General features: G+C 44.8%; 1 protein-coding gene and 1 pseudogene across 3 annotated transcripts in view; both read right to left on the reverse strand.

The window, feature by feature from the left end:
- Window positions 1-7,865, reverse strand: part of LOC135401704 (multidrug resistance-associated protein 1-like) — a 34,153-nt pseudogene extending 26,288 nt beyond the window's left edge.
- Window positions 7,866-12,702: 4,837 nt separating this feature from the next.
- The window catches only part of LOC135401700 (multidrug resistance-associated protein 1-like), a 34,649-nt gene continuing 24,256 nt past the window's right edge, over window positions 12,703-23,095 (reverse strand). For all 3 annotated transcript variants that reach the window (XM_064634233.1, XM_064634232.1, XM_064634234.1), the window contains exons 20-28: window positions 22,909-23,064; window positions 21,862-22,061; window positions 20,698-20,824; window positions 20,115-20,216; window positions 18,297-18,443; window positions 18,085-18,243; window positions 17,272-17,438; window positions 16,920-17,114; window positions 12,703-14,729 (exon numbers count right to left, since the gene is read on the reverse strand). In XM_064634233.1, the coding sequence (XP_064490303.1) occupies window positions 14,618-14,729; window positions 16,920-17,114; window positions 17,272-17,438; window positions 18,085-18,243; window positions 18,297-18,443; window positions 20,115-20,216; window positions 20,698-20,824; window positions 21,862-22,061; window positions 22,909-23,064 (1,365 nt within the window). In that variant the 3' untranslated portion in view covers window positions 12,703-14,617. The remainder of the gene's footprint in view (window positions 14,730-16,919; window positions 17,115-17,271; window positions 17,439-18,084; window positions 18,244-18,296; window positions 18,444-20,114; window positions 20,217-20,697; window positions 20,825-21,861; window positions 22,062-22,908; window positions 23,065-23,095) is intronic.

The following is a 23,095-nucleotide window of genomic DNA, read 5'->3' on the forward strand; positions in this document are numbered from 1 at the left end:
AATGCGAGCACCTTCAGAAGAAAGGCTGTGGGGAAATGTTCAACACCATCTTTGCTGGCCGACTACTGAAGGCACCAACCTGTCCAGGAGGAGCTGTATGTTGCCTCCACATGGGCTTTGCATCAGAGAAGCAGTTTAGCACAAGCTGCTCGAGCACGAGCGGGTAGTACGCCATGTACACGGGAAAGAAGAACTCTTGCCCCAGTCGTGCCTGAAGGGTAGCGGACAATATTAGCCAATACTCTATTTGTCAGTAGTTAATAGTGAGCGAATAAGTTACCCCCGAAGGAGTGTAATTTGCTGTAAAATCCAGTACAGTACAGTAAAAAACAGTAAGGTGTCGGCGGTTATTGCGAATCTGATCGTTAATTATACGAGGAACATCGCTGTACGAGAGCTGCCCCAAGTTGGCACCGTGCTACGGAACTCCGCTGTGCACATTATCTCGCAAGTGGCCCGAAAGAGAGCTATGCTATGGAAGAGGCAAAAGGAAGGAGTGAGAGGGCGTCACTCAGAGGAGAGGGGCACCGTCCGGATGCCCACACGGACCTCACATTCCTTTTCTCAAGGTCTCGCTCTGATTGGTGATGTAGGGAATGACATTTTCGTCTTTTTCCAGAGAGGGAATTCCAGCATACTCTCAACATCCGGCGTCTGCTTTTGTGATGTATTCCGTCGAATAACAGTCAAACTACGCGACTATTTCGGGTGGGATTTTCGATACCGTTGTCAGTGGTGCACGAGGAATAAAATGACACTATAGTTTCGAAATTGACTGGAACAGATGCAACCGTCCCTTTAAATTTATCCCGGAATAACCTTGGGTAAGGCGTCACGCTGCTATTTAAAATCGACCGTTTCACTTCATTGATCGTGTGCTTATAGAGTCTCGAACTTAGAAGCTGTTTTAGTGCTACTTCACAAAGTCACTCACATTCCCAGTCCACCGCTGGTCACCCGAAAAACACCACTTGAAATGCGACCTATACGTCACAGCTCCACAGAGGAGGAGGACAAACCAGAACAGGAAGAGGATCCCAGAAGATTGCTTGCCTCGTTTCCTACCAGCTAGCAATAAGGACGCTGCCAGCATCTGCGTTTAAACACGAGATATCATTGAAGATTGGACCTCAGGCTACACTGCAACGAAACTGTAAATCGTAAATCTGGGAAGTCATCCTAGAGAAACCTGGTCTTTTGCCATACTCAGTTTGTATACAATCTCGTGGCAACTTTTCCAATGATTACAAATAATTTGTTTTTCGTGTGACGCAGTAATGTTGCTACATTACAGAAAGTGTGCGCTATGCAAATAAAACCAACTTAATATTTTCGGTTGTGTATCATTGTCAATATTATTCTTTTCATTCTGCCTAATTAATTCATTCATTCATTTGATAAGGCTAATTAGCCTACTTTTCAATTTGCACCTCAGCCCTTAAAGGAGCAATGAGGTGGCATTTAACATCGCTCGATATTCTGCAAAATATTTTTGCCCTGCGGTGCGTTATAGCTGTGCAATCGAATTTACAAAGGACGGTCGGAAAGCAGCCGCTGACGGGTAGAATGCCCTGAGCCTTTTCTCCTTTTTTTTTCTTCTCGGTTCATGCGCCGCTTGTACATGCTCGAACTGCGTGGCCGTACGTCACTGGTCACGTGAGGTAAGTAGCGTACGTCGCGACGTCCTCTCGTTCTGCGATGCGCCCTTTGCGCGAGGAGAAGTATTTTATCGAAAGTGTGCGGAACAGAGCCCTCGAGCTCGCTCCGTGGGTCACCTGCGCTTATTTTCCCACAAACTCATTTTGTTCACTGCAGAACACTGTGCACCAAAAAACTAAAAAAATTATGGGATCACCTAAGTGCTCCTTTAAAAACCATTATCGTAAAAAGTAAATCTTATCTCATCTTACGTCTTAACACAGGGAAAGGTCCGTACTTACAAATGTTGCAATCTTCAAAAATGGAGTATAAAAGTAGACGGACGGCAGAGCAACACCGTTGGAAAGGGCTTTGTGCCCGGCATAAATAAATTCAGCTAATGATATTGAAATCAGGAGCATGTTCACAACCTGGAAGAAAAAAAGATCAGCCACATTAGGGACTGCAGCTACAGAGAGAGGTTAACACAACTCCTTCTGCACTTTCCTACTGCACTATACCTAAATAATTGCCAGTTTGGTTTATTTCTATGAATCTTCATTATCTCACGAATAATGATAGCAACTGATGTCCATTGTCACAGAAGCAATCAGCAACGTGTGGCACTGCAGTATAATGTCTGTGGCAGTACAATTTTGCACGTCATTCTCAGGTTCAACAGGGGTGTAGATGATAATGATTAGATAAAATAGCTGTCCTAGATAATATGATTACCTGATAAAGAAACAAAGGATAAGTTTAATATCTGAGGTGGGCAATACCACTCGTAAACAGAACATTTCTGTTCTTTTTACAACAAGAGAACAGAAGGCCTTCCTGTGGTGCCTTAGCCTTGCACTAGCTGACATGTAAGCAGGTGAGCCAGGGATTTTACCAGCACCCCCCCTAGAGTACCTGAAAGCCCCCCCACCACCACCACCACCACCACCAAAAAAAAGCAGTAGATATAGACATCACTGCCCCCCCCGTACGAGGCTCTACCCCCCGAGGGAAAAAAAGAAAAACAGGAAAATCCTAGATGTGAGTACTCACCAGCTTGGTGATGTTGAGTGCCGTCCAGGGTATGAGCCTCTCGGTGCTCTTGAGCAGCCAGTAGATCTCCAAGGGGGAGAAAAGCCATAACATCCCACATGGGATCCATACCAGCACAGTGTCCTGGAAGCATGGGCTGAGGTCTGGGTCTGTTGTGTTCCAGGCTGTCTCATAGTCCTGCACAGTGCATGTGTGTTTGTAGCAGTGTGCTGTTACAGTGACATGTTCACCCCAAAATTGCTTTTATTGCAAAAATACTTTATTTTTTCCATGTGGACCACTTAGCTCAAGCCTCAACATTTTGCACAGAGGCTGCTGTTCTACGGGGCCAATCACTAAAAGGCAGCTTTTATTATTTTATGGTGCTGTATTTCCTAACATTTTAGACATATTACACCATAACCTGCAAGCGTGTTAAGCATATTGTGCAATATATTACTTTCACTGCACACAATTTATACCAGAAAATTTTTTAGATCTTCTTGCGTGTCTTGAGAGAAAGCAATTGATTTTTTGTGAGCAAGTCTCGCAAAATGCGTTCTACACTGCCCTGACAAAAAACTGGTACAGTGGATGCCATATAGTGTTTTTCTTAATTGTTACAGAATTTTTATTTAAAAACTAGCAGAGCAAAATAGATGCCGTTTTAACAGGTGGGTTATACGGCCAGGCGAACACCCCGTAGGACAGCGTATGCAACTACTCGACGACTAACTAGCTAAAATTCATTAATTAACTTATCAATTAGATGTACTCTGGGAAATGCGAGATAGCAGAATTGGAGCCAGTCATTATTCAAATCCATCGTCCTTATTAAGCACCCTGAGAAGCGAACGTACTTCGAAATGTTCAATGTCAAGCTGCTCTGCACAGCTTTTTCCCCACCCCCCTCACATCTAACGCAACGTAAATACATGTATTTAAAACCGGAACTTGGATTGGAATAAATGAATTGAATTGGAATTGGAAATATAAATTGCCAAATTTCGCTATGCAAATTAAACTAAACTAAAACTATGCACCACTCAAGCGCAGAAAGAATGACAGGCAATTCATGCGAGAAGGCCACATGCTTCGGAGCTGACTGGAGTAGGCACCAACCTGTTGGCCAGATAGAATGCTATCCAACTCGGATAAGGCGAAGGTCGCGTCGTGTCTGCGCTTGAAAAGCGTATAGTTCCGGTTTCAGCTCATAGCGAAATTATCTCAATATATAACAACATACATAACAATATATAACAATATCTCAAAGTATGTTTGCTTCACAGGGCGTTTAATAAGGACTGTGGATTTGAATAATGACTGCCTCCAATTCTGCTATCTCGCATTTCCCAGAAAACATCTAATTAATAAGTTAATTAATTAACTTTAGCTAATTAGTCATCCAGTAGTTTCATACTCTGTCCCACAGGGTGTTCGCCTGGCCGTATAAGCTACCTGCTAAAATGGCATATATATTTTGCTCTGCTAGTCCTTTTATTAAAAATTATGTAAACTAATAAAAAAAAAATACCCTGTATTGCAGTATGTAACAAAAATATGTCAATTTCCACACTAGGATGTCTCAACGTGCAGAAATACACAGGATCAAGCCTGATGTAGCATCATGCATGTGGTGTAGCGCTTAGAGCATTTAAATACTTCCGAGAAAAGTCACGTATTTCTGCCAGATGCAAATAAAAACTGTCCCATCAAGGAAGTAATACCTGGCCACTCTAGATTATTTCTAGTAACGTTGCCTATCAAGCAGCCATGCAAACACTCTCCCAGAGTATGCCAAAGTCCAAGAATGCACAGATAATGCCCAAACATTGCAAACTAACTATGCAACAGGTGCTGACATATCACATGCTCAGACATCATTCAACAATTCTGTGGAAATGAGTAAAAATGTTTAAAAAAAAAGTGTACTGTTTAATTCTGTCTGAAGATTTTGACAATCAGTTTTGCAGTGCCCCGTTCTGCAAAATTTCTCACTTTGTGAGAAGCTTTAAATTTGTTTTGCGAGCCTTGCAAGCACGGTGGGCAACCATAGTGACGTGAGATCCTTTCCTAGGCTTCTTGCAATAAGATAGCAAAGTATCCCTGCATGAGCAAAGTCCATATTTGCCCTACCTCCTGAGCAAGATGTGCATGAGCTTGATAAAGGTTGATAAACTTGGCAGGTATAACTGCTTAAACGGGGTAGAAACTAGAACTGAACCGTGGAACAGCTCTTGACAAGAGACTTAAAAGTATGATATATAGTAGCATCTGCTTTATTACTATTTATTTGTTTTATTTAGAGGGCCCGTAGCATAAAATAGAAAAGTACTGACGTGGAATAGAGGCAAACAAAGCATTCAATTCAGTTGAATGGATGTACTTATTAGGTACTGTAAAAACCCTTTAATTCTCAGACCTCAATTTTTCGTTAATCAGGTGCAGGGCACATAAACATTTTTGCATGGACTTAAAATTTGCGCAACTTTCAAATAAAGAAATTTACTAAAATTAAGGGCTCGTGACCAGTAAGGGCTCTGCGACAGGTCATCCACGTTATCCCAGATAAACGTAAAAGATGGTTCTTCGCACCGATGTGAACGTGCATTGAAAGTTTCACAGCGAAGAGGGTAATAGAAGCAGAAAAAATGGGCACCGCGAATACCGAAGCTCACGCAGCTCTGACATCACAACCCTCGCCGCCACCAGTGGAGCAGCGCATGAGAAGTCACGTCCTTATGGCTGCCAATGGGAGTGGACACAACTCTGAGCTGTGTGACGTCTGTGCTCGCGACTGCGTTCGAGGCAGACTTGTACGTACTCAAAATACAGTATTTTAAATACTTTTTCCGGTATTTTGGTACTCTACTCAATACTTTTTGCGACAAGTATTTTTAATGTATTTAAAATACTATTTTCGATATTTGCTGCTCGGTACTCAAAATACTTTCCTTCCTCGTCAAGCCATATCCAGCACACTTCCCGCCGTGCTGAGATTTCCAGCTCACCAGAATTTAACCCCCTTTTCTCTTTCTTTTTTCGGGAATTCGCAAATCTGTCATTTAAACTCTCGTACAATAGGCTGGTCCCACGCTTAGCCTTGCCTGTCAATAGCCAATGTCGTCAGAAAACCAGGGATCGGAACCGGTATTTTTTTCGGTCCGGTTCGGGTTCAGGCATATTGGTTCGGTTCGGGTTTAGCTCTGCTGAACCGAAATTATCAGCTTGAACCGGTTCAGGTATATCGGTTCGGGTTCGGCTCAGGGAGAACCCCACCCCCACCCCCGCACATACACAGACAAAAAAAATCTGTCAGCAGTCGGGGCATTTACAGGGATTGGAACGGTTACTTTTTTCGGCCTCGTTTTAACCGGTCCACGGGCAGTAATTTTGCTACATGCAGGCAAGCTTACGCTCACTGTACACGATTGTAAGCGAAAGGCGTGAGATAACTGTTCAGGTGAGCAAAAAAATGGTCGGTCAGTAGTACATTTAATTCACCTCTGAACCGATTCCCGAACCGATAACCGTATCAATTTTTTTCGGTTCAGTTCCGGTTCGGCTCAGGACAAGCAAAAAAATCGTTCGGGTTCGGTTCGTCAGAAAATAACGGTTTTTTCCGGTTTTCGGTTCGGGTTCAGTTTCGGTTCCGATCCCTGCAGAAAACCGTTCCTATTCATATTGCCAGGCGAATCACCAGGGGATTAGGTACAAGACAATCTCGGCATTTATTTCCTCGGTCATCAAAGCAATAAACACGTCAATACGTAGTGGAGATACACAATCACGTATATGTAGCATAACTGTGCTTGTGGAGAAAGATAGGGACGCATCACGAGCACAGTTGTCATGCAAAAAAGAAAGTTTCTGTACACAGAGATGGGGGGCGCTCACTTGATGCCGATGTGACTCGCACAGGGAGATACCGGAGATAATGCTGAGAACTGCGTTGGGAGGACGGTTGCAAATCGATTGCAACCATTCGCGCAACTTTAGCGTCCAGTGACTCTTTCCTTCGCGCGGGGAGTCGATCTTTGGCTGCTTTGGGCTGCATCGTGTCAGCTATCTTTCACTGATTTGTGTCTTAGCACACTTCCTTATCCTTCTCATAAACGTTGAAAGTCGATCTGTGCCGATTGAGCCCGTCAGCGTGCGTAGTGTTTGCCTCACGTTTTAGATGTTCCGGCGGGTTTGGAGTAGTCAAAGTACTTCGATATGGCACTTCTCCTTTTTGTCGGTGGCTCGTCAAGCATACCCTTGTCCTCCATATGAACCACACTGCGGCAGTGCTTCCGTAATCTGTACGCACGCAACCACTTTCGTATTCAAAACTATCAAAACGCACCATGATGATGGCGATGGCGATCGGGCGGAAGCGCGCCAACGAAGTGGTGCCGCGGTTATTCCAGAACTATTCGAAAACTGACAGGAGTTGAAACTTGAGTTGAAAGGTGCTGACTATATAGCTGGTGCATAACTGCGAAGAAGACGAAACCCGAGACGGGAAGAAAGACACAAATTTGAGAAATTGTATGTGATGTATTGTGGCTTTCTTCCACTGTCTCGGGTTTCGTCCTCGCAGTATTCGAAAATTGCTCGCACCGTTCCCCCTGAAGTCGGCCCAGGACGCATACTAACCCCCCTGTCCCCCACTCCTTCCTGCTATCCTCTCTCCATCTGTCCACATCTGTATGCCGCTCATAGCCACAGTTGCTTCGCAGCGCTAACACCGAATTTTTAAAAGAAGTATTCGAAAATATCGAACAGACAAAATTCGTTGCGAGTGCCGTTCAAATAGAGTAAACTATTCGATTCGTATTCCAAATTTCGAATATTCGCCAAGCTCTAAAAAAGATTGGGCCTTCGAAGCATTGCAAGCAAGCATGAACACCTCCCGGCGCCGGGAAAGTCGTTATTTTATGCACTGCGCGATTGGGAAAATTTTACTAAAGTTGTCAGTATTAGCGAATATTTCGACCACAAAAGGAAAGTAGGAGATATTCGCGTGACGCCAGACAAAGCGAAGAAGTATTAGTGGTAGTAAATAACTGCGAAATAAAAGGGAGGAAGTAAAGTGAATAACGTACCCAAAACTCGGAGCCACATAATCCGTTTAGCGTTCCCATGCTACGACGGTGACCAGCATGACAGCACGTGTGGCGCCGGCCCGCCCAGAGCACCCAGAGCCCACCCACGACCCAGAGTGCCGCTCTGACACCTGGTGAGCAACTTGGCAGCCACCTCAAAAGAACTGCTTGTCATATGGCCATATGGCTCTCCGCGCCAAAATCAAAGCATGTATTTGAATCATTATAATAGAAGTATTCTTTTTATTTTTATTTTTTGAAATAAACGAGAGACAGTGAACGCAAATATCATGAACAAATTAACACTCAGAAACAGGACAATAAGGAGTTTATCATAGGCAGGGAGTTGTCAGTCTGCCGGCCCGAAGGGAGCCAGGCCGCAACGCCCCCACCCCCCTCATACAAAGAGGTCGAGCAGGATGTTGGGGATTCCGTGTTGTGACGGTGTGTGGCGAATTCTTACAGGATTTTCATGTGCACTCGCATGAAACACGTACTCCTAGGATATCCCTGGAAACGTACGTTTCGATGGGGTAGACATCTCGGAGGAGTACCTAGCCCCCCCATGGGAACGTGTTCCGTGGGGGCTCAGGCCCCCTAGCCCCCACGTAGTCGGGTGCCTATAGATTGTCCCACAAAAATTGAGTGTGCAAATGTGCATATGGATACGTGTGATATATATGACCACAAGTCCAAGGGCAGTGAGGTTTCTCATTGATCGTCCTTCCTATATTATGCCCTGCTGCTCAGGAGGTCAACTGGAATGACTTTTAGCGAGCCATGTACCGTGGGGTATGCTACGATATCCCAGGTCTCAAAATCCACAAGATGAAAACACAACTTGCGAAATCAAAGCTTATATATGCGACGCCTCCAAAATGATCGTGTTTCCAAGTAGGATATCACGGAGCAACGTGCTAGCTCCGCTGCCGCCCAGAGCCGTTTATTATGCCGTTATGCCTGATGCTACGCGTGCCTTGAAGCGACAATGACACGCGTGCAAGTGATTTACTTTCAAGAAAAATACGCGTTTTTTCTTTTCTTTTTTTTCTGTTCCAGCATTCCTGAGTGTGGGGTCTCTTTTTTTTTAGAAATCACTGGCTGCATATATCATATGAAAGATACCCGAAAGAAGACAATTACGTACAATTGAAGATAATTCGTTGGAGGGCTCAACCGATTCTCGTCAATTATAATCTCAATCGTGGGGCGCAACCTCCAATGGGGAAGTTTCTCTAATTCTTCTTTTTATTCCTACGAAATAGGCACAGTTGCAAGACTATATTTGCCCAGCTCCGCCTCAGCCTTCCCAATTCATTTACATTGGAGACCTTGGAGCTGAAGAACGGCCCACCGTCGATGATTTTTTTTTTGCTGAAATGTCAGTCGAAAAAAAGTTCCATGAAGAAGACCGAGAGACACGGACAGAGAAGACGACACACGTAGATTCTCAGACACAGGTTCTCTCGCACCCCTTCGAAGATTTTTATTTAAATTTTTGCTTATTTTAAATTTATTGCTGTGTCTGAGAACCTACGTGTGTCGTCTTCTGTGTCCGTGTCTCTCGCTCTTCTTCATGGATCTATACCAGCTAGCCTGCACCTTTTCCCTTGTTTCTTTAGAAAAAAAATTCCTATCCTTCCTTTTCCGCTTCCTTATCGCCGCATATTTGTTCGAGCCCGCGCATGCGTTTCAAGTTAATCATGTAAAAAAAAAATGTTCCTAATTTATTTGCTAACGAAGCTAGTAAAATACACTTCGCAAGTTAAGTTAAGTTCCCAAGTTGCCTTTGGAAAAGCAATGGGTTACTTTCAAGTTACTTGCTTCGTAATGTGTACTCCTTAGTTCTTGACGTTTATAGTAGAAGTACTTCTGTTTTGATATAGCCGTAGGTGGTGCCGGACGAGCTATACGGAAACTTTACATGAGCGAGGAGGTTTTCGCCATCGTTTTTCCTCTACCAAACTGGACTACCGAAGATGTTTGAAGAGTGGTTTGAACCCCACCGAACCCCCACCCCTTGGCTCCTCCACTGGAGTGGTGAGAGACGGTTTGATAAAAAAATCTGATACGTCAAAATTATACCAGTCTTCCGCGTGATGAAAGAAGCGTTTATGTGCTTCCTCAGGAAAAGCTCAGCAATTCGGCACAAAACGTAAAGCAGGCTTCACCTGATACTGCTCACATATAGAAGCCATGCATGTATTAGGAATAGAAAAGCGCTCCAGCACGATCCGTTGATACCGCTTCGCATTCGTTCGCTATAGTGGAACGTTGCCTATGTCATAGCGAAACATTTGATCCAAGTTTCGTTGGCGAATATTGGGGTCTTCGAGGTTCCATTTTGATTGCAAATTTCGAACCCGCAAAGGAGGCTTCAAGCGATGCACTGAAGGAAATTTTTGAAGGAATGGAATTTTTGACTGAAGGAAGGCTGGCGCAGACAGAAAGGGCACCTCAGATGTTTGTGTGTGCGATGTCTTCATTTGGAAAGCTTGCTGATGACTCGGATGAGGGCCCCGTTTTCTTCTCGCAACTTCACGTTTTCCGTCTTCAACTGTTCCAGCACCTGCCCAGAATACACATTGGAACGTTGTTAAGGGCAGTGAAGTAGAAGTGGTCGCGTTTATTGCGACGAGAGTTCACCGTGCGGGGTAGCACGGATAAACGGAATTCAGGACGTGAATGATGGGTTCCAATGTTGAAATTTGGACGTTTGGTACCGAATCACTTCCCTATGTATCGCACTCTTGATTTGCTTAAAATGTCTGCAGAGCGACCATTGGACAATGGAAGGGGTTTACCTAAACTACCACACTCACATATTTTTGTTACAGCTTCAATTTTTGTCATGTACTCCAATATTTCTGTTTCTGATACCAACCTTTCAATCTCGGCCATGAAATGGCTGTTATGGTGCTGCATGTTGACACCTCGTAGCAGCTCTGTCAACACCCCCTTTTGCATAAGCCGTGCTTTGGTATCACGCGTACATCTGACACCAGTAATTTTCCATCAAACATCTACGCATCTTCTAGTAGTTAGAAATCTCTAAAGAAACATGCCTTTACCCCGAGTCCAGCAACTTCGGATGGGCATAGGAAATACTATGTATATAATATTTTAAGAGTACTTGATCTGTATGATTGTCACCCTATTTATTTTTGCAAAAATATTTCTAAGTCTTTGATCCTCGTAAATTTAAATCACAAGACTACGTTTTGTAGCCGAAAGTTAACGAGTTACTTTTGAGAGTATTTAACACTCTATCGTATTTAGTACAATGAAACCCGCGTATAACGATATTGACGGTAATCGCGAATTCCATCGTTATACGGGGTACATCGACAAGCGAGTGCTGACCTAAATAGCGCGTCCCCCGCGTGTAGCAAAAAAACAAACAAACAGAAACAGGTGCTAAAAAAACCAAAAACGCGAAGCTGTGTGACATCGCAGTGGCTTGGGAAAACAGCGATCAGAACTTGTGGAGGGAACCAGACAACATAGCAGGACAACTTCTGGAAACACTACACGTCACCATTCCGCAAGTCGGCTTCACCTAACGCCTGCGTGCTCTAGGAGAAGTTCGCTTTAGAGCACTGTCGCGCGACTCGCGGGCGGAAAGCACGTGCAAGGCCTTTTGACTCATCTCGCGAATTTGAGCAGCATTTGCCAAATACGGAGACACAAAAGCATTACCACCTATCTCTTTCACTGACAGTATTGGAAAATGAACAGTCGCTGTCTATTTTCTTGCCTCAATTTTTATTTTGGTTTAATTCTTTTGATGTGAATTTCGGATTATACGAATTTTTTCCGCTACCCCGTGAGATTCGTAGCATCGAGACTCTACTGTATCTTATCGCGGCGAAAATCGCCGCGTGGTTACGCGCACGGGACAGCGTCCAACATCGTTATACGAATACTCGGAACCGCGGTATCCATCGCTATACGCGGGTCGTTTCCCCATAGAACCAATGTATATTTTGACGGTAAAATCATGAACCATCGCTTTACGAGGGATATCGTTATACGCGATATCGCTATCCGCGGGTTTTACTGATTTTACTGATTACGGGTACTCTACTCAGTTACTTTTTTTCCGCAGTTCTCGGTAGCTGAACTTAAGTACTTTTTGCGAGTATCTTGTACAAGTAGAGTGAGTATCTTGTATCATCTCAGGAGTACAGACACACAAGTTACCTCTCTTTATCTCTTCTACAGTTGAAGGCACTGAATCTAGCCAGGGTAATAAAAAAAATTACGATATTTCGATGATAAGTAGCCCTAGAGACAGAGACAAACGCACAGATTCACGCACATCATCGTGCCAAAAAGTACTCAGTACTCAAGCAGTACTCATACAGTGGCAGTTGCAAGTCCTACTGCACACATGACCATCTCATTTGGAAAATTTGCAAGTCATGCAACATTATACCACAAGGTTATAGCAGCAGGCAATATGAACCAGGGAAAGGAAACAAACGGTATATTACTGAAATCGGAGCTCGTAACCAGAACAGAAACGCATACCAAGGTGATACTGAATTTGGATAACAGCTATTACTGTTATGTGATGACACGAGTGATTCTCTCTTTCTTTTCCTGAGGACTCTATTCCTTGCATGAAGACACGTTACAAATAAATTTTGAGAATCCCTGGAGAAGTGCTGATCTCACCAAAGCAAAATTATTTGTGTGGAGTATGTACTCAGGGCCTCAAAGCACCACTTGAGAAAAGTGGGCACAGACAGAGCTCAAAGGGACAGTTTAGGGACGATATTAACGACTGAACAATTACAGTCATATCTGACTATAAGTTACGCGTAGATGCCACATGCAAAATTTTGTTAAGCAGAACTCACACTTTTGAAGAACAGGTAAACAAACAGCATGTTCACATTCACTTTTGGATTCACTATGATTTGGGATTGCTTTGAGATATGGTAAACACACCTTTATTATTATATATATATATTACACACCTTCATGCATTGACCACTGGTACAAGATAGAACGTCCAATATGTAGCTCACCACCACTCACTTCTACCTTCCACCATCAGTGATTGGAATGACCTTCCAGCCAACATGAGATATGTACGAGACAATACTCACTTTAGAGACCTTTTCTTACTAATTACTTCAGCTGTTATACTTAAAAATGTCCTTTATTGTATTCTTGCCCAGTTACTGAAATACTGTTGGTGTTGTTGAAGTGTTAAGTTTGTTATCTTTGTAATGCCCAACCCCTCTATAACGCTCTGCTTGCGGGCCCTGAGGGTAATTCCAAATAAATAAATAAATACCAGTATGCTCGAGCTATCTATGACCCTTCAGCACAAATGCTCAGGCATGCACACATCTACTGCTATCACTTACCAAGAATCTCCTCTGGAAGAAGGCATATCCACACCTCTTTCCATCCCAAGGTTCGTAACTAAAACCCTTGTATGTGACAATAAAGCTCCAATGGGAGTTTTGCATTGTCTGTATCCAGTCTCTGTTCTGGTTCAAAAGCTTGCACTATAAATGGAATGATAAACTGTTACGCTGTTTTGCAGACATACTTCCTAATTATGTCAGGTCGATTTGTGATGAGCCTTCGTTTAGCTTAGATAGTCGCTCAACGCTCAACAGGTGATCAACAAACAAACAAACAAACAACCAAACAAACACAGAGTTATCCAAAACGTACAACACGCCTGTGGTAGTGACCTCGTTTCAAAAAACGAACCACGACATTGGCTCGTGCACAGCCATAGTGGTAATGCAGAAGTGGTAATGCTAATGGGAACCAAATTCGCAGGATGTTTCCCTCAGCGTTTTCTCGTTAATATGAAAATTATACATATCCGCACTATTCTTCCAATCATACATCATTCATTTATTCGCTGGTTTATTTTCGGGACTTTCTGTCGTGTTGAGCCCACTGCGCTGCAAGATGGACGCAAAAGTTTTGGATAACCTATCATTTTTGCGCACGAGCGGAGACTTAAGGCATGTATCTCCGCAACCTAGAGAGGCATCTACTTGCGGCGTATAAGATTCGTGACGAACTTCGCGTTAAAGTCTCGACTTGGGCGAAGACAAAGGGCGATGAAAAAAAAAATTTTTGGATAGACCACACAACAGGCCAAGCACGTACAGTTAGTTCCATCTGTGTAGAGCACTCAGTTTTTTCTTTAACCCCTGGCCCGTTTTTGATGGGGCACCCTTTATAGTTAGGGCCTGACTTTTTCGGGTTTTATTTTTGGCCAAATTCGGGGGGTAAATATCGGGTGATATTTTTCATTTGAAAATTCGGGTGTATTCGGGTTAAATCCCGTTACGGTATATTCTGTCGTCAGGAATTCGGGTGTATTCGGGTGATTTTTTTTTTGTTTAATAAAAATTCGTCTTAACATGGAACTAATGTTTAGCAATGTTATCAAACTTTATTTTAATGCACGCTTATGAGTGTGCCACGCGACCCGGATGTTTTCGGGTTGATTCGGGTTAAACCCGAATTTTACAGTTTTCGTTCGGGGGGTAAATATCGGGCGGATACGGGTTTAACCCTAAAAAGTCAGGCCCTATTTATAGTCAGGCCGCACACTGAGCATAGGGAAGTGTTAAAATCCGCCCCTGGCTCACAGAGTTCAATTTTTGGACAGAGCGAAGCAAGAATGCCGGTCGTTGCCCTGGTAACCGCACCGCCACACACCCTTGTCTTCTTCAGCTTCACTTCACGTAGTCGCTCCTCGTAAAGCAGCGTCGCTGAAGCCGGACTAAAACCACCGGTCGAAATCTTTGGTTCTTTCCTGGCAGGCTTCTTCCAGGGCACTCAGTTGGGCGGAGCTTACGGAGAAGGAAGTCCTACGTCAGACCAGAGCCCTTAGCCATGGCATAGAAAATAGATTCCTTATTGGCTAGCAGGTTGGACGGAGAATCAAACTCTGCAACATGGCCACGTTCCAGAACCAAAATCCTGTAAAGCACAGGTGGGCATGTATTAGAATACTGTATTTTTTTTATATACATAACTGTAACGCAGACAAACTGATGTTCGGGTTCCATGGGGTGAACACCCAGTAAATGGAGTACATGAGTGTGCGCAACACTTTAATTGAACGAGGCTTTCCGGGCATCTCCAGGCATTTAAAATGCACGTGTGGAATGGTATTACAATGAATCTGTGTTATTGTAGTGGAAAGCGCAATGGACAGGAAATGCTGTGACAGAGCCTCTGGGTTGGTTTCACCTGTGACTTGGGCTTAGTGGGAAGTAACTGATTACTGGGTGATCGATTGCCCAAAATTGTGATCGGATTGTTTGAAAAATGACTCGCACAGGATTTGCGATTGGGTTGGGTTGAGTTGAGTTGTGGGTGACGAAATGAACACTCCACAGATATATTTTCAGCCTGGACATGTTTTGATGCTTGCCTCCTACATTTCCTGCATCACATGCTACACCGTCTAACCATGATGAACCTTCGATATAGATAGCATGCACCGCCAGCGCATCAGGCCATCATTTGGAGTTATGTACTTTCTGTAATTTTAACTCCGCCTTATTAACAAAAATGTAGAATACACACAATAACGTCGCGACACACACACACGTAAAAACAGCAGCATTAGTACTCCAATGCTACAAAAATGTGTGTTTCAATAAAATTTTCAGCCAATCATTTATAAGCGGATTTCGTAACCAGCGCTTTCGCTGTCATACTGAGACTGCCGGTCGCTCCTGGTTTCTGTTCTGCCTAGCAATCAAGCCACTTATGCGAGAGAAAATTTATCTATTACTGTTTACCATACATCAAAACACTGCCCAATCATCTTTGTCCATCTGCCATACAAACCATCCACCAACAGAATGCATCTCGCGCTTACATCAACGTAAAACCGAAAGACAATTAATGTAAACATGGCACTCAATTTCATTGTTCATCACAAAAACTTCTGGATGAAACTTTGCATTGGGGACTGCAACTCTAGTCTCAAAATCAGTCTAATCATCACCATCATCATCAAAATCAGTTGACTGTTCCAGACTGACCCTTTAAGGTAGCGCAGAAGTCATTTTTAACACCCAGTTTTCTTCCTATGAAACTGTTAAGTAGGCCAGTAAGATGCACCATGCGAAGTAATTCACACCACACAGTCATAATTATCGCAGAAATTGTATTTAAAGTATGCCGCAAAAAGCGATCGTGCGCGACCGCGGCGGAGAGCAGTATCGGTCTGTGATCGGTCTGTGATCTGCCTGTGATAGCGCTGAGGCTACAAGGATCACACTCGCTGATTGGTCCAGGGAAATGTTGTCTGCTACTCAGCTGTCGTCTGCTACTCGGCTGTTCGGGGTTCTGAAAACGCCTTTCTCCTGGCTCGGTAATGATTCGGTCGCTCCTTCTATCCCCAATTCTCCGAGAGAACTGGCAAAACTGGTTTACGGCGGCAAAGGGACAAGGCGCTGACCCCCACTGACCGGCGAACCAGAACGAGTTCTCCTTGTAACGTCATCGGTGACGTGGCATCATACCTCCTCATCCTCATTATACACGGAGTGGCAAGTTGAGGGTGAATGTGCGGAGGCACGTTTATGAGAGTTTTTTTTCTGAGGAACAAATTGCACACATCGAAACCTTTCGTGCCACCCGGTGAAATGACACATGCACTTTCATCAGACGTCTTAACCTGAAATTTTTTTCGTCCCTCTGTACTCCTTTAAGACAGTGGTTCTCAAACTGGGTTCCGCGGAACACAGGGGTTCCGCGAACTGCCTTCCCGGGTTCCGCGAGAAGGCTGCCGCCTTGGCCCCTATCCATTCACAGAACTTCAATTCCCCCACCCAAGCTCGCTCGGCAGGCCAGAAGCACGGGCACCGCGGCTGCGGAGTTCGTTCGCGGCCTCTTTCCGTTGTTGTTCTTCTTCTTCTTCTTATGGGTTAATGGGCGCTTTGACCCGTTGACAGACCCCTTACTAGGCAAAGGAGTAGGCCTGGAATGTGCCAGCGAGAAGCTCCGTGACCTCTTCGTGGAGGCCTGATGTACGTGATATCTGATGTACTGCTCATGTTTAGGAACAGGGGTTCCCTCGTCCTTTTGGCTAGGTCCAAAGGGTTCCCCGGGCCAAAAAAGTTTGAGAACCACTGCTTTAAGAGTTTGTCTCACCTGTCGTAGTCCATGATGGTGTTGAGCCTGTGGGCAATGGTGAGCACAGTGCAGCCAACAAATTCCTTGCGGATTGTCTGCTGAATGAGCACGTCGGTTTCCATGTCCACGGCCGCCGTGGCTTCATCCAAGACCAATACTTTCGTTTTGCGCAGGAGGGCTCGAGCCAGACACACCAGCTGACGCTGTCCAACACTGTGCACGAGACAGCAGGCAACTGACTGACAAGAGCGTTACAAAACTCTCGCTACTTTTCAGTGTCAAAGTGTGTGTGCTCTTCCTAAAAATTACTGCAGCAGCTACTTTGGTGGTTACTTTTGGGCACCCGGATGACCCGTGAAGGATGACGTACCTGAGATTCTCCCCTCCTTCTGCCACTTCGTGTTGCAAGCCTTTCTCAAGGCCAGACACAAAGCTCTTGAGATGAGAAAGCTCCAGGGCAGACCACAGTTCTGTGTCGCTCTTCACCTCAAATGGGTCTAAGTTGTTACGAAGGGTACCAGAAAAGAGCACAGGGTCCTGCATGCATGGTGAACCAATGTCATTGTATAAACCTCAGTATATAGGTAGCTTCTTTCTTTTTCGTTTTTCAAAACCCGAAATGATTGACTGAATCTTATGTAGAGACGTGAAGCGCTGGAAAAAGAATTTTTGGTGAAAAAAAGCTTTTGTTTCGTTTTTTTTTTACTTCTCTCCGGAAAAACAGCCCAAAGTGCAGGCGACAAAATTCAAAAATGTAAATTTTCGAGGCTTTGATGGGTCCCAACCTGCCAACGGTGCTTTAGGTGCCTCTAATCTGCCAACAATCAAGAACTTGAGAACTCCGTCTGGCCGCTCACCGGTTCGAATTGTCGGGAGCTTTTTTGCCATTGAAATACATGGGAGCTGGACGGGACCTAGTTCGAATTATCCACAATTTCGAATTAACGACGTTTGACTCACCTTGGTAGGCAACATGGCACAAAGGACTAAGTATAACTAAGAACATAGCTTAGTACAGGAGCAGGAACTTGTACAGAATTTTCACCTCCAAGCAGTGTTGGAATTCTGCACTGGATCTGCACCTGTATCTGCTGGTTTTTTAGGCCTCTTTTGCAGGCATTCGGGAGTGTTGTATAGGATTTCTGGTAGGGAACGTGAACAGTCCTTGCAGAGGAGAACATACCTGTGGGATGATTGTGAGCTTCGAACGAAGGTCATGCAGTCCGATCTTGGAAATATCGATGCCGTCTATTAAGATGGTGCCTCGGGCAGGTTCCACGATCCGGAAAAGGGACAGCATCATGGAGCTTTTGCCGGCACCAGTTCGACCAACGATGCCCACCTGCACAATCAGTCACATAATGGTCCCCATGCCATGCCTCGAGTGGGGCTCACCTTTTCGCCGGGTTTGACGGAGATGTTCAAATTGCGGATGACCAGGTCGAGCCCTTCCCTGTACCTGGTTGCATAGTCCACGTAATTCACTTCACCACCCTGTGGCCACGTTTCGGGTGGCTTCGAGTCCCTCGTCTCCCACAGGGCCTGCAGTGAATGTCGCAATAAAACGTTACTTTTAACCGATCCCAACCGTGTGTGCACATGGGTGACATCCCCACACAATACAGTCGAGCTAGTTTATTATGATCTTTGATCTCGCGTATAGCGATCAGAATTCTCCTGGCTGCCGGTAAAACGTGCGAAAATCGGAAGGCAACATTGCGCTTTCCGCAGAAAGCAAATTACAATGGCATTCTCCAGAGCCTCCGTGAGCGCTATGGTGGAAACAGCAGCAGTTCTGATAGCGAGAATGATCACCACTAGGGCACTGAATGACGAGCAATGGACAAAGCTGTCCATCTCGAAAGGTGCGGTAGAGCCCTGCACGGGCCCGGGCACCCGACCCGGCCTGCGGGCCCGGCTTGTTATTGGCTGTGCGCTCCGGGCCGGGCTGAGCCCAGGCCGACAAAATATGCCGGCACTACGGGCCGGGCCGGGGCCGGGCCGACAAACATGTTTCTGAGAGTCAGGCTTGGCCGGGTCACGCAGCTAAATCCACGCAAAGGAGGACTATTGGTTCATATCATCACGCGCTTGCGTCATTCCTGCGCATATATTTGCAAAGAGAAGCAAAGGACACTGCATTATGCGTATGAATCGACCCTCTAGAACATTCTCAAAGCCACTTCACATTGCTGCTCACGCATTTCACAATCACGTTGGCAAAGCTTGGTGAGAGGGGTAGGGACTGGGAGAAAGAGTTTGCCGACAGCATCCTCTACCTCCGCAAAAACTTTGCACAGTAACGATAACGCCCATGCCCGTGTGCGTTCTGGATTTAATTTGGTCTTGCGCTGTTACGGTGTTCAACCGCCACCACTTGTATGTTTGTCTTCTCTCCTTATAAATTCACCCATAAATTTGTTTGATAAGCGCCAGAAACGCGTACGTCACAGCTGGAAATACTAGGCCGGGCCCTATTCACTGGGCCAGGCCGGGCCGCATAAAAATATGAAGGGCCAGGCCCGGGTGGGGCCCGGAAAAGTCAGCTCGTGCAGGACTCTGAGGTGCGGCGCCTCATGTGATATCCCCGGTCATGTTATCCTTCAGAAAGCTATCGACACAAAGCTGTGTCAATTTAGAGCTATATAAAATGCTTTTTTGCGCTCGCGGCAAGCGTGCACGTTAAGCAGTGTTCTACTTGTGCTGATATACTTCGCTGATACGATCCCAAGCATCAATTTCGTGAGAGCTCATTTTTAACAATACTCTGATATAACGATCAGATTTTGCGTTCCTGTCAATATCGTTATAAACAGGCTCAACTGTACTCTGATGGAAGAAAAAGCAAAAACTGCTTACTAGGTGCAAGTTCTTATGTTATTAGGTCCTAAGGTGTGTCTTGCGTTAAGCATTTGCATGGCACTGGAATATTGGGAATGGCATACTACACACTTAGCAGACGACAACGTCATGTCATCTGCGACGAAATATTGAAATACTGATCGTTAGAGGAGCATGAAAAGACGCAACATTGAGCACTCACATGGCAGCAGAAACATACGATGTTTTACACATTTAATGATTTGAGTGTTCTGTATGATGTCACGTGTTGAATATGTGGTAAGGCAACGTTAAATCCCGTACATTTCCCGTATCTGTATTTCCCGTATCAATGTTGAATCCCGTATCTCTACGGCTAAATGAGAAACGTACCTCAGTCGGCGTCTTGGTGTACTCCATTATCCGTTCGACGCTAACAATGTTGGTTTCAAATTCGCAGCTCATGCGCACCATCCAGTTCATGGTTGCAGTGACCTGAAATTGGAAGAAACGCGAAATTTAAACTGAAGGCTCGAAGTTTTCAAGAAAAGTTCGGGTTTCGTGCTCACACGAAAAGACGACAAATTTAGAGTGCCGGCATTTCCTGCAGTTACCCCACCACATTATGATTCTAGCATAAAAGAAGACAGAAAACCATAGCCTCCTGCAAATGCACCGGGTAGCTTACCAAACAAGTCAGGTGACACAAAACACACGCACACACATTTCTCCACATAGGTTTTATTAACTAAACCCTAATACCAAACACCAAATCATAACCATCTTTTCTACTCCTTCTACCTATTACTATACTTTACCCTGTTGATACCCAATTTCATCTGTTGCGATAAAAAACAAAACAAAAAAAGAAACACACCACATTTGTACCCAATAAACCTGCAAAAAGCACTTAACCTTCGAGGATTCAGGCTCTGAGCACAATACATTCCACAATATAGGAGGAGCAAAATCTTACAGAGAGTGCATAGGCCAAGGACAATCCCACGGCACCTTGATCCAGAGTCTCCTTTCCAAAGACAGCAAACAGGGCAGTACACAGCACCACGAAGCTGGCACATAACTCTAGCCTCACTGCCAACCACCTAAAAGGAAAACCACACAAGTACCACTTCAATAAGCGTACAGTTTCCAAACACGGTGCTTTCCACTGCAGTTGAACTTCAATACAGGGTGCGTTTGAATAGTCCGAGACGCGTCACTGCATACCGCACACCGAAAGCGCGACCAGAATGGGGCTTCATCCAAATTCTCCACAGGCACACGTGTGTACCAGAGAAGGCGCAGTTTGGAAAGTCTCCTCTGATGCAGGCTTGATACGGATACAGTGAAGATACGGATACAGCGAAGATACGGATACAGTGAAGATACGGATACAGTGAAGGTACGGATACAGTGAAGGTACGGATACAGTGAAGATACGGATACAGTGAAGATACGGATATAGTGAAGATACGGATATAGTGAAGATACGGATACAGTGAAGATACAGATACAGTGAAGGTACGGATATAGTGAAGGTACGGATATAGTGAAGGTACGGATATAGTGAAGGTACGGATACAGCGAAGATACGGATACAGCGAAGATACAGATACAGTGAAGGTACGGATACAGCGAAGATACGGATACAGCGAAGATACGGATACAGTGAAGGTACGGATACAGTGAAGATACGGATACAGTGAAGATACGGATACAGTGAAGGTACGGATACAGTGAAGATACGGATACAGTGAAGGTACGGATACAGTGAAGATACGGATACAGTGAAGATACGGATATAGTGAAGATACGGATACAGCGAAGATACGGATACAGCGAAAATACGGATACAGTGAAGATACGGATATAGTGAAGTAAAATCTGCAGTCCCAGTGCGTTGAAACCCCCGTTTTTAACCACTGATGCAGCTAAGATATTGATATAGCCAATTTTTTAAGTAGTCCAAGCAACTTCACAATATAGAGAGGTTCTACTGTGCCACCAATGTGTTTTAATGGCCGACATAGATGCGTACGGAATTTAGTATGAAGCGAAAATATCCTGCTCTGAGCATCACCCGAAAAGATGCATATGATTGATTGACGATTGATGTTTATTGGCAAAGAGTGGTGACAACCTGTTAGCAATGATGGAAGGGTAGTAGCACACGTGGTTGGTATCCACACGATGGTTCGATTCCCTCATGAAGCTCTCCTGGACTGCGTAAGCCCTGATGGTAGTCGCTCCAGACAGGGTCTCTGAAAAGTGTGTGTAGATGGGAGACCTGGTCACGGATTCCAGCCTCTTGAGTTGTCGTGAGCTCGCAATATAGACCGACTGCAAATGGAAGCAGGCTGTCACGTTCAAGGTTAAGTGCAAGACAGCAAGGTATGGTATCCTCAAAGCTCCCTGTTTTCTGCCGTGGAAAATTTACTTTTCCGTGAAGTGCGACTCCTGATACGCTAAATTCGGGGAGAGATTGGGCTCAGTTACTGAAACTAACCGCAGTGGTTTGGTACAAACGGTGATGTTACCGCATTTGCTGCCAAAAAAGCAAGTTAATGCACTCCTGCAGGCATCCCAGTGAGGGGAATTTGCCGGGTAAAAATCGGGTTTCACCCTAAAGGGTGAACCTTCAATTCGGGGTGCAAATTCGGGGAAGAATCGGGTAAAACCTTAAAACTTCAGGCTCTAGAGATTCCACGGGCAAGAAAAAAAACAAGCACAAAAAAAAGAAAAAGAAGTGCAGCGTTTTTTCCAAGATCACACACGAGCTCATTTCACGTGCTTTTCCAGCCTTCTGCAACTTTTCAGTGAGAAAAGAAAACTAAACTCTGTCAATCTCTCACTCTCGGTGTCGCTGTTGTTAAATTTCCTTTTTGTAGAGGCACATTCAGCCTTGTAAGCGCCAGCATTATCAGTGTCGTCAGGCATCACAGTCGCCACTGACGGGGTTTAAAACGCGAAAATGCTGCAGATCAATTGAAATCGTTACATGACTTTGTAAGGAATCGAATAAGTTTCGAAAAATGGGTGATTCCGAGAGAAGTAGCAGGTTCCACGAGACACGGTCAGTTTTGCAAAAATTACTCGGAAAGCTAGGGGGCTCTAGTTATTCCACACTTCATGCGATTAGGTGCTTTTCAAATTCAGTGCTCTCACGCACAACAAAATGGGACCGTACTTGTATGAAGTAGTAGACGATACCAATGGGGACAGCAACGGCGAGGAAGATGGGTGTGTTGAGGGTGATGATCAACACGGTGGACATCACTTGCAGGAAGCACAGCAACCAGGAGCGGATTGTCGTCGGGATGGTGAGGTCCATAGTGTCCACATCCTGCGTTCCAAACACCTTCAGCACAAGCGTG

Source organism: Ornithodoros turicata, chromosome 7 (genome assembly GCF_037126465.1).
Source record: "Ornithodoros turicata isolate Travis chromosome 7, ASM3712646v1, whole genome shotgun sequence".
Lineage (NCBI taxonomy): Eukaryota > Metazoa > Arthropoda > Arachnida > Ixodida > Argasidae > Ornithodoros > Ornithodoros turicata.